Source organism: Nomascus leucogenys, chromosome 18 (assembly GCF_006542625.1).
Source record: "Nomascus leucogenys isolate Asia chromosome 18, Asia_NLE_v1, whole genome shotgun sequence".
Lineage (NCBI taxonomy): Eukaryota > Metazoa > Chordata > Mammalia > Primates > Hylobatidae > Nomascus > Nomascus leucogenys.
In genome coordinates, this window is record NC_044398.1 from 94529123 (window position 1) to 94541245 (window position 12123).

The 12123-nt window shown below is 49.8% G+C and overlaps 1 protein-coding gene across 4 annotated transcripts in view; it reads left to right on the top strand.

Moving 5' to 3' along the window:
- The first annotated feature begins 434 nt into the window (after nucleotides 1–434).
- Nucleotides 435–12123, top strand: part of TMEM114 (transmembrane protein 114) — a 50863-nt gene continuing 39174 nt past the window's right edge. For 3 of the 4 annotated variants that reach the window (XM_030798195.1, XM_030798192.1, XM_030798193.1), the window contains exons 1-2: nucleotides 1099–1318; nucleotides 1644–1724. In XM_030798195.1, the coding sequence (XP_030654055.1) occupies nucleotides 1099–1318; nucleotides 1644–1724 (301 nt within the window). Of the gene's footprint in view, nucleotides 921–1098; nucleotides 1319–1643; nucleotides 1725–12123 lie in introns of those variants that run through there. The other variant, XM_030798194.1, reaches the window with a different exon arrangement.

Here is a 12123-nt window from a genome sequence, read left to right on the forward strand (position 1 = left end):
TGATGGTAGTGATGATGGTGTTGTTGGTGGTGGTGATGATGGTGACGGTGGTGGTGATGGTGTTGATGCTGATGGTGGTGGTGGTGATGATGGTGGCAGTGGTGGTGGCTATGATAATCAAGAAAGATTTTGGGGGTAGAAATGATAGATTCTGAGGACCTGGACTACCTCAGTGCTTTAGAGAACTTTTATGAGAAATTAATGTGCCTTTTCACATTCTAGTCAGCCCAGACTATACTTGAAGGTGGATTTTGGAGGAAGGGTACTTGGAGCTGGAGGGGGTCTTGGAGATGATTTGCAAATCCTGGCGGGACTGTGAGGCCCGCCACACCCTTCCTTACTGCCCCAGGTGTTCCCAAGGCCGCCTGCCCTTCCACACCGGCAGCCTCCAGCGCTCCAGGGCTGGGGACCGCCCCCGTCCATGCTACGTGCGCACTCCGAGCTTTTCCTCGGCGAGGAGGAGGGTGCAGAGGGTCAGCTGAGCTCTGGCCAGAGCAGGAGCTGCGGGAAGACCCTGGAGAGCAGGGCTGGGAGTGGGGAGCTGGCAGTCTGGGGCCAAGAAAAAGGGCTGGGGAGGAAAGCCAGAGACAGAGGCAGAGAGGGTAGCATCTGGGATCGTGGGGAGGGTTCGTGGAGAGTGAGGCAGGGGAATGGAGGGAGTAGGAGTCTGGGGAAAGTGAGGATTTTGAAGTGAGAGAGTCCGCTTGGGCTGGGCGTGGAGGGCCGAGGGTGGAGTGGGGCTGAGGGACGAGGTGGGTTAAGGTGCTGGTGGGGAAGGACTAGGGCTTCCAGGAGGGTCTGAAGGCGGAGGTGGAGGTCGGACGGCACAAGTGAGGGGGTCTGCAGGTAGAGCTGGCATTGGAGGGCTGGGAACGTGGACGGTGGCTGAGCGGGGCGCGCGTGCAGGTTGGAGCCGGCAGGTGAGGAGCCAGGATCTGAGCTAGGGACCGGGGTCCAAAGGAAAGGCTTTCAGATCTGAGCTCGGCGGCTCCGGCGGTGGAGCTGGGAGCCCGCGGTGGCCGGCTGGGGAAGGGGGCAGGCGGAGAGGGGTCGCGCCTCGGCCGCTGGAACCCGCGGCTGCTGGTCCTGGGCTCGGCGATGCGGGTGCACCTGGGCGGGCTGGCCGGCGCGGCTGCGCTGACCGGGGCGCTCAGTTTTGTGCTCCTGGCGGCCGCCATCGGCACGGACTTCTGGTACATCATTGACACCGAGCGGCTGGAGAGGAGCGGCCCGGGGGCGCAGGACCTGCTGGGGTCCATCAATCGCAGCCAGCCCGAGCCTCTGAGCTCCCACTCCGGCCTCTGGCGGACCTGCCGGGGTAAGGGTGCACCCGGTGGCTGGGAGCTGTGGCTGCGAACGCCCCCTGCGCGGTGCCCTGCTCGCTTGGGACCTGTTGCTTGGCGCGCACTCCTCCCCCAAGTCCCTAAAATACAATGTCTAGGGACTCGGGGGGAAGGTGAGCAGAAGGCCGGGGCTGCGAAAACCCTTCCGAGAGGCACCCGGCTGCGATCCCAACTGCTCTAGCTCTCCCCGCGCCCTCCCCGGGTGGGGCACTTAGGGTGAGCATGGGGGCAAAGCCGCAGATGGGGGTTCTGCACAGAACTCCGGGGTCCTGCGCCCATGGATTCCTCCGTCCTATCCAGTGCAGAGCCCGTGCACACCGCTGATGAACCCCTTCAGGCTGGAGAACGTGACAGTCAGCGAATCGAGCCGGCAACTTCTCAGTGAGTCCGGGGAGGGTGAGGATGGAGGGAGCGCCCCGGTCCTAGCCGTGGGTTCTGGAGCCTTTCCCCAAACAGCCGGGCTTCGGGGCCTGCGGAGAGGGCGGCTGGGGTGGCCTCTGACAGCCCGGCCTGAGAATGGAGTGGGCTTAAGACCGGGGGGCGGGGTCTCTCCTGATCCACCTGTAACGTTTTGTGGTTTAGGCTTCATTCAGCTCACGTTGACTAATGGCTTTCTTTGCACCGTTTTGATTGATGGTTAAGACACAGGCCATCCCCTCAAGGAGCTCACAGTGGTGCTGGGACAAATGCGGAGACGCGCAGTTAGAGTTCAGCAGCCTGAGGAAGGGAAGGTGGGAAGCCCCTGCAGGGACCTAAATTAGCCTGGGGAGGTGAATGGTGAAAGAGAGGTCTCATTCCACAGATTCCATGCCAGCGGTGTTTGTATTCACATTGCCTAGAACAAGGGCTTTGCAGTAGTGGGGTGCGATAAAAATTTGCATATAAATATATGATTGGAGCCAGGCAATTAGGAGGTGGGAACAGCCCCTCCTCTCAGGTCCATTGTGTCCCTCTTATTCGTGGTTGGTTCTTGGTACCCAACTCAGTGCCTGGAACTCAGTAAAAGTTGTGAGGACTGAAAGCAAGAAAGGAAATGGGATGAACGAGCATTTGTGGAAGGAGAGAAATAAACGTAACAGTTCAATTCATTGAGGCTTGCGATAAGCCAGACATGGAGGGAACTGCTTTTCATCTATGTCTTCATTTGATTCCTACAGCCACACCCTATGAAGTTATTAGGATCTTCATTTCTGCTTTCATTTTTTCCAATGAGGAGGCCCAGAGAGGTTCTGTAGGAGGATCTGATGAGGAAATGAAGACTGAGTTTCGCAGACGTTGAAAACATGGGCAGGTTTTTTTTGAGACAGGGTCTTGCTCTGTTGCCCAGGCTGGAGTACAGCGGCACAATCTTGGCTCACTGCAACCTCCTCCTCACAGATTCAAGCGATTCTCCTGTCTCAGCCTCCCGAGTAGCTGAAACTACAGGTGCCTGCCACCATGCTGGGCTAATTTTTTGTGTTGCCAGTACAAATGGGGTTTCACCAAGTTGGCCAGGCTGGTCTCGAACTCCTGACCTCAAGTGATGTGCCCATCTCAGCCTTCCAAAGTGCTGGGATTACAGGTGTGAGCCACTGCATTGGTATCAGTTTTTTTTTTTTTAATTAAAAAAGATTTTTTTTTTTCATAGTGATAGGAAACATAGTTACTATGTTTCCCAGGCTGGTCTTGAACTCCTGGCCTCAAGTGATGTTCCTGCCTTGGCCTCCCAAAGTGTTGGGATTTCAGGTGTGAGCCACTGTGCCTGGCCTTCTCCCTCCACTCAACCCTACCCAGAGACAGGGTCTCGTTCTGTTGCCCGGGCTGGAATGCAGTGGCACGATCACAGCTCACTGCAGCCTCAAACTGCTAAGCTCAAGCGATCTTCCTGCCTCAGTCTCTCAAAGTGCTGAGATGATAGGCATGAGCAGTTTTTGATAGACTTACTGAGGCTGGGGATAAAAAAATAAAGACAAGTGCCTAGCATGGCCCACAAGGCCTCGTAGGGTCCCTCTCCAGCCCCATTCTCCCGTTTACTCCTTTCTTTCCAGCTGTGCTGGCCTTGGCCAGTTCTTGGAACATGCCAAGTTTTCTCCTGCCACAAGGATTTTGCACATGCTGTTCCCTCTACTTGGAATCTCCCTGCTTTTATCCCACCAACTTGACTTGGCTAACTCCCACTCATAGTGCAGGTTGTATGACTTTTTTTGTGGGGGTTTAAATCTGACTCCCTCATTAGACTGAAAGCTCCATGGGGACAAGGACCGTGTCTGTCTTGCCACTGCTGAATTCCCAATATTTAGCATAGAACCTGGCACATAGTAGCCCATGAGTGAAAGTTTGCTGAACAAACATGTTAGTGAATGCAAATTATATTATATTGTAGGTGGAGCTCAATATATGTATTTATTGTATCAATGTATGGGTTTATGGTGAACCAGAACTGTTTCCCTAGAGCCCAGAGACATGCTGGGAAATATTGAACAACTAGATCTCTGCAAAATTAAAAGAAAAAAAAAAGGCCTGGTTTGTAGCATTTGCCAGTTTCTGTGGTGCAAATTCTTCCACCATGGCCAATTTCGAGATACCAACATGATGTTACCTGGCTCACAAAATTCTCAAAATCTTTATTGGCTCTTGTGAGTTGATATCGGTCAGCTCCAGCACACCACTGTGTAAAGTTCCACCAAAGGAGACATACCCTAGACACCTGGGATGTGTGGGAGGTACCGTGTGCTCTGTCCTGAGCCCCAAACTGCACAAGCAGAAACTTTGAGTGCCTTTGAAGCACTCTTTCAAGAATTATAAGACTTCGGCCAGGCGTGGTGGCTCGTGTCTGTAATCCCAGCATTTTGGGAGGACGAGGCAGGCAGATCACCTGAGGTCAGGAGTTTGAGACCAGCCTGGCCAACATAGTGAAACCCCATCTCTACCAAAAATACAAAAATTAGCCTAGTGTGGTGCCATATGCCTGTAGTCCCAGCTACTCAGCAGGCTGAGTCATGAGAATCGCTTGAACCTGGGAGGCAGAGGTTGCAGCAAGCTGAGATTGCACCACTGCACTCCAGCCTGGGCAACAGAGTGAGACTCTGTCTCAAAAAAAAAAAAAAAAAAAAAGAATGATAAGAATTCTGGTCATGGAAGTGAGGGAGATGGGGGTCATGTACCAGCTAAAACCCTTACAAAACAGAGGTCTTCTGTGATCCTGGGATAGGTGTCTTAACCTCTCTGAGCCTGAATGTTCACATCCGTCAAAATGAGATGTGGACACCATCAAGGGATATGGTTAGAATGCCATGAGAGGGAATAAAAATGGGTGAACAAAATGGACCTTGCCTAGGACCAGTCATAAGGAATGACCAGACTTGTCAGAAAGGAATGACTTGACATCAAGTTTCCAGACATACGGTAAGTGCTCAGTAAGCATGAGCTCTCCCTTTGCCCTTCCTTCCAGCCTCCTTCTAGAGGTAGTAACATCTACGGAGTGCTGACCCTTTGCCAAGCTGGGTGTGCACATTCAGCCGACTTATCACATCCATGGGTCAATTGGACGGCCAACCACAGTAGGCACTGGGCTGGCTTCCTCTTCAATCTTGACAATGCAACAACCCTGCTTGTTTCAGGATTTTGAGAAAGACCAGAACTCACATCCACAGTCTATTCACTCGTTCACCCTCAGTCCTAGGGCTAACCCGCAGTTTCACCACCAAGGAGGCACGTGGCCATGGGCCTTTCCTTATTTCCTTATACCTCTCTGAGCCTCAGTTCCCTCCTGTGCAAAATGAGGATAATTGTCATCTCTTTTTCTAAGGTTATTGGGAGGCTAAAACGGGAGAGTGTATTTAAAGAGCCTAATGTGGTGTCTGGCCTCCGTAAGCATGCTATAAGTGGTAGCGGCTATTATTCCCATTATATAATCCAGGAAAAAGGACAGGCTGCCCTTTCATACCATGTACTCCTTGCAAATCACCCCCAGAAAGAGCTTTTTTTTTTTCTCCGCATAATCTCTTTTTCTTCCAAAATGAATTTTGAGTTTGGTCCAAGCTCTTCTATTATATGAAGACATTTCATTCCTTTAAGGACCTGCTGCAGAGGCCATAGAGGAGAAGATAGCTGACAAGCAGCATGTTTGACAAGCAGCATGTTCTCTTAAGTTCAGCCTCCTAGATAAATCCTGGTGGGGTGTATGGGAAGAAACCTTGATTTTTCCTCTAAGAAAACCCTCACAGAGAGACCACTTCAGTGCCAAGTAATTTGCTGTAATCACCTGGCAGATGGAGGACTGTTAGGGAAGTCCCATGATCTAACTTGCCTCCTGATATGATTTGGCTGTGCCCCCACCCAAATATCATCTTGAATTATAGCTCCCTTAATTCCCATGTGTTGTGGGAGGGATCTGGTGGGAGGTAATTGAAACATGGGGTGGGTCTTTCCCATGCTGTTCTCATGATAGTGAATAAGTCTCACGAGATCTGATGGTTTTATAAAGGGGGTTCCCCTGCACAAACCTTCCTGCCTGGCACCATTTAAGACGTGACTGTGCTCTTCATTCACCTTCAGCCAGGATTGTGAGGCCTCCCCAGCCATGTGGAACTGTGAGTCCATTAAACCTCTTTCCTCTTTTCCTAAATTACCCAGTCTCAGGTATGTCTTTCTCTTTTTCTTTTCTTTCTTTCTGTCTTTTTTTTTTTTTTTTTTTTTTTTTTTGAGATGGCGTTTCGCTCTTGTTGCCCAGGCTGGAGTGCAATGGCGCGATCTCGGCTCACTGCAACCTCCGCCTCCCAGGTTTAAGCAATTCTTCTGCCTCAGTCTCCCGATTAGCTGGGATTAGAGGTGCCCACCACCACACGTGGCTCATTTTTTTTTTTTTTTTTTGAGACGGAGTCTTGCTCTGTCACCCAGGCTGGAGTGCAGTGGTGCAATCTCGGCTCACTGCAAGCTCCGCCTCCCGGGTTCACGCCATTCTCCTGCCTCAGCCACTCCGAGTAGCTGGGACTACAGGCACCCGCCACCACGCCCGGCTAATTTTTTGTATTTTTTAGTAGAGACGGTGTTTCACCGTGGTCTCGATCTCCTGACCTCGTGATCCGCCCGCCTCAGCCTCCCAAAGTGCTGGGATTACAAGCGTGAGCCACCGCGCCTGGCCCTAATTTTTGTATTTTTAGTAAACACAGGGTTTCACCATGTTGGCCAGGCTGATCTCGAACTCCTGACCTCAGGTGATCTGCCTGCCTCGGCCTCCCGAAGTGCTGGGATTACAGGGTGGGCCATTATGCTCAGCCAGATATGTCTTTATTAGCAGCATGAAAACAGACTAACACACCTCCTTAATTCTGCTTGGCCACCTTGGGAGAGTGGAGTTGAGCAGAAATATCAAGTCCATAAACAGGTACATCCCAATAACCTCCACTCTTTCACCCACAGAGAGAAGTTTTCAATGAAACAGGTTCCTTGCCAGCAATATCCACTTTGCTGAAGTGTTTTGCCTTCCAGATTAGCTCTGGGGAAGTAATGGGTTTGTTTCTTGGGCTAGGGACTGGAATTATCTTTGGTGGAAAGGAGGTCTTCAAATTTACCACAGTGTAGATTAAAGAACTATGGTCTAGAATAAACCAGGCTAGCTGTATCAGCCAGGAAATTTTTGGTGGCAACTGACAGAAACTCAAATCTTACTGGCTTCAATAAAAAAAGAAATTACTGGTTCATGTAACTGAAAAGCTCACGTCTGCTGAAATCCACTGTTAAACTCAATTTCTTTCCTCTTCTTTTTGGGCTTTGCTTTCTTCTGTTTGGGTTCTGCTTTCAGCTAAATTCTCTCCCACCTTAGCAACCCTAATAAGGGACACGTTCTGTTTCTCAAGAATTCCACCAAATTTTCAGCTAGGTTTTCCACTGGACCACATTGGGTCACATGCTCAGTCCTGAGGCAATCCCTCGAGCCAAGGGGATGGAATATGCTGATTGGCCAGGCTGAGTCATGTGCCCACTTGTAACCCGAGTGGGGTAGGATCAACTCCATAGATAAGGGTGGGAAGGTTGGGAGGAGTGGTCACATGATCACAGGCAGATCAAGGTGCTGTCCTCAGGTGTAGGGGCAGGGAAAACCCACACGTGCCTACATCACTGGGGTTCAAATCCTGGCCCCACTTCTTGCTAGCTGTGTGACTTCTTTTTTTTTTTGAGACATGATCTTGCTCTGCTGCCCAGGCTGGAGTGTAGTAGCACGATCATAGCTCACTGCAGCCTCGACTTCCCAGGCTCAAGCAGTTCTCCTGCCTCAGCCTCCCAAGTAGCTGGGACCACAGATGTGCACCATTACACCCGACTAATTTTGTATTTATTTTTGTGGAGATGAGGGTCTTACTATGCTGCCCAGGCTGGTCTGGAACTCCTGGGCTCAAGCGACCCTCCTGCCTTGGCCTCCCAAAGTTCTGGGATAACAGGCCTGAACCACTGTGCTCTGCCAGCTGTGTGACTTCTGATGAGTCACCTGCATCCACAAATGGGCTGTTCTAAGATGAAATGAGATCACATAAATAAAGCAGCCAGCCCTGGCTTCTGCGCATAGTAGGAGCTCAGTTAATGCCTCCTCTTCATGCTCTAATTCACATTGCCTTCCTGAGCCTCCAGCTTTTCATCTATGAAATAGACCTAATCATTGCAGACCCACCAGATGCACTTATTTGCTCGGTACATAATGATTTCACCCCCAGTACTGGGCTAACTGCCTGGTGTAGAACATGATGAGACAGTTGCTGTGTGCTGGACACCATTCCGAGCTCTTGGCTTGTATCTACTCATTTAATCTTCACAACAGCCCAAGAGGCACTATTATTCTTATCCTCACTTTGCAGATGAGGCAATGGAGACATAGAGAAGTTAGGTATGATATCTAAGTTTGCACAGTAACTGGAACTTCTAGGATTTGAACCCTAGCACTTTCCTTTCCTTTCCTTTCCTTTCCTTTCCTTTCCTTTCCTTTCCTTTCCTTTCCTTTCCTTTCCTTTCCTTTCCCTCCGCTCCCCTCCGCTCCCCTCCCTCCCCTCCCCTCCCCTTCCCTTCTCTTTTCTTGTCTCTTTTCTTGTCTTTCTCTTTTCTTGTCTCACTCTGTTGCCCAGGCTGGAGTACAGTGCTGAGATCTCGGCTCACTGCAGCTTACACCTCCTGGGTTCAAGCAATTCTCCTGAGCCTTCTGCCTCAGCCTTCTGAGTAGCTGGGACTACAGATGTGCACTACCATGCCGGGATCATTTTTGTATTTTTAGTAGAGATGGGGTTTCACCATGTTGGCCAGGCTGGTCTCGAACTCTTGACCTCAAGTGATCCGCCCGCCTCGGCCTCCCAAAGTGCTGGGATTACAGCCATGAACCACTGCAGCCAGCCTACTCAACAGTTTGTTTCTACTCCATTGAAGCAGTGCAACTCTGAGTATAGTTTCAGTGTAATGTGTGTATATTAAGATTAGAGGTCATGGTAGCCCAGAGGAGCTCCTAGCCTGTTTCTGGGGTTCAGAGTGCTGCTATCCAATATTGCCTCTTTCAGACAGGAAACCAGAGACCTGGATTACGAGAAGGAACAGCAGGTTCAGAGCCATGAGGCAGAACTGAGCTTGGTATGTTCCAGAAATAGCAGGAAGGCTGGTGTTTCTGAAGGGTGGTGTGGAAAGTGCTTCTTCAGGGCACTTCCTGCTTTTTTTTTCTATGTGTTACCTCATCTGCGTCTTCTAAGAGCCCATGAGAGAGGATAGGCTGGCCAGATGACGACACCAGACCCAGAGAGGTCAAATGCCTTGTCCAACACAGCATGCCAGAGGTGGAAGCTGAACTGAGAGGAAGTGGTCTGGTCTGGCTGTCCTCTGAGGAGGTGAGGTTGGAAAAATCACAAGATTGGATTTCTAGTTTTTCTGGATGCTGGGCTGTTGCAGTGACATGGAAAATTAAAACCAGCCCACCCATGATGCCTGGTGCAAATTGCAAGAGTGGAGGAGGTGAGGGACAGAGCAAGGAATGGGGACATAAATGCGTGAAGAGGCTGCTTGAACCCAGGAGGGAGGAACTGTCAGTGTGATTTATGCATAGCTGTGCTGCAGGCAGTCAGGGAGGGAGCAGGTGCCTGTGGATCTTCGCTCCTCTGGGCACAAGGACCTGGGCTCAGGCTGCCTTTCTGAGGTGCCCATTAGAAAACAAAGGCCACATTTTAAACTAACAAAAGTTCATATTTAAAGTAAGTCCACTTCTGGCTGGGCGCGGTGGCTCACACCTGTAATGCCAGCACTTTGGGAGGCCAAGGTGGGCAGATCACTTGAGGCCAGGAGTTTGAGAGCAGCCTGGCCAACATGGCAAAACCCTGTCTCTACTAAAAATACGAAAATTAGCCAGGCGTGGTGGCGTGCGCCTCTAGTCCCAGCTACTTGGGAGGCTGAGGCACAAGAATTGCTTGAGCCCAAGAGGCAGAGGTTTCAGTGGACCGAGATCACACCATTACACTCCAGCCTGGGCAACAGAGTGGGACCCTGTCTCTCACACACACACAAGTCCACTTCTTAGTATCGGCCATGTGAGTCTTCTAAGAAGTTCACCATACCAGTTTGAAACAGTGAAAAACAAGATATGCACAGCCTCACTGCCCACAGATGGAGAGATGGCTAGACATTTATAGGTGTATATTCATGTTGTGGAATATTATATAGCCTGTAAAAAGAATATACTAATGCATATTAGTATTAATATTACATGGCCTATAAAAAGAATATATTAAGATGTATTGTGGAATGAAAAAAGCAAGTTACAGAGTGTTATGGGCAGCAGGATGTCATTTATTATCCCCCCTCAAAGAAACTCCCCAATATTACACCTTTCCTGTGGGTATATAACAAAATTTTAAGATGCACATTTACCTTATGTGCCATTAAGATAGACAAATATACTGCCAATTATGATTGTGAGGTGCTGTGGACGGTCAAACATACTCTATTTTCAGATCTGTTAAAGTATGATAAAGGCTGGGCATGGTGGCCCACGCCTGTAATCCCAGCACTTTGGGAGGCCGAGGCAGATGGATCACTTGAGCTCAGGAGTTCTAGACCGGTCTGGGCAACATGGTGAAACCGTGTCTCTACCAAGAATGCAAAAAATTAGCCGGATGTGGTGGCATGCGCCTGTGGTCCCAGCTACTTGGGAGGCTGAAGTCGGAGGTTGCTTGAGCCTGGGAGATGGAGGTTGCAGTGAGCTGAGATAAGGCCCATGGCACTTCAGCCTGGGTGTCAGAGTGAGACCCTGTCTCAAAAACAAACAGCAAAAAAAGTATAATCAAGTGTGCATTGTAGAATTTGAGGAAAATGTGAATATATAGAAAAATTATAAATGGATGGACAAAAACTGGGAAGATGCACAGTGAGTCATTTACGGCGGGTCTCTCTGGAAAGGAGAGGAAGACACAGGGCTTGGGGTGGCCAAGAGGGTCTTGTTTTCTTTTTTTTCTTTTTTTACTTCTTTTGAGATGGAATCTCACTCTGTCGCCCAGGCTGGAGTGCAGTGGTGTGATCTCGCCTCACTGCAGCCTCCACCTCCCAGGTTCAAGTGATTCTCCTGCCTCAGCCTCCCGAGTAGCTGAGATTACAGGTGCACATCACCACATCCGGCTAATTTTTGTGTTTTTAGTAGAGATGGGTTTTTGCCGTGTTGGCCACGCTGATCTCAAACTCCTGGCCTCAAGTCATCTGCCTGTCTTGGCCTCCCAAAATGCTGGGATTACAGGCATGCATTGTGCCAGGCCTTGTTTTAATTTTTTCTAAGAAGAATGTTATCAGGTGTGGATGTAAAGCAAGCTCGAAGAGGGCTGCCTCTGTGGTTGGATTTCTCATTAGTGTGGCTTGTAGGGCTATTTGTGACCCCGGCTCACCTCTCCAGCTGCAAGAGCTGAGATATTGCTACTTTGGATGTCTCCTACTTCTGGATGTTGGCATTTTCTGTCCCCACTTTTGGGAATCCCTCTCCTACTTCTCAGCCCAGTTAACACCTCACCGTGTTGCTTCCAGGTCTCAGCCGAGACCTCTCCCCACTCAGGAAGCCTCTAACTTCTCAAGCTGGAGTACGTGTCCATGTCTGCAGTCCCACGACCGCTTTGTCCACTTCTTTTGTAATCTCATTCCAGCTCTGACACTTCATGGCCATTGAATCTTGGAGTAGTTGATGTAAGTTCCTTGAACCTCAATTTTCCGACCTGTGAAATGGGAATTAAAAACTCCTACCTGGTAGAGTCTAAGTTGACGATGAGAAAGAGACAATTATTCTCATATTCAGTGCCCATGGCTCTGCAAGGTCAGAGTCCCATTGACAGGTGAGGAAAACGAGGCTTTTGAACGATGATGTGGTTTGCTTGGGTAAGAGGCGGAGTCAGGATTTGAACCCACATCTTTGCTCGGAGACTCCTGCTCTTTCCATATCCTAACAATACCTCTTGGAGACCATGAAGAGGCAGTCCCTATCCTCCAGGACAGACTTAATGACACACACATGTACATATATATATTAAATTTTAAAAGCCACTTCGTTACCAGGCATAACAGGACTACACAGCTCTGAGCTCTTCCTGAAGTCTCAAAGTCACACTGACAAGGTTAGAAAATAAAGGCGGTGATATTTCTTCCTTGTAGTAAGTGGATCCTGAGAACTTCTTCTTTTGCCAGAGCTTTTGACCTTCCTGGGGTAAGAGACATCCCCCGTTCTGCGTAAGAGCACTGACCGTCCCGGGGCTTCCCGACCTCACAAACATCGTGGAACACTGCTTTCCCCATTGAGCAGCTC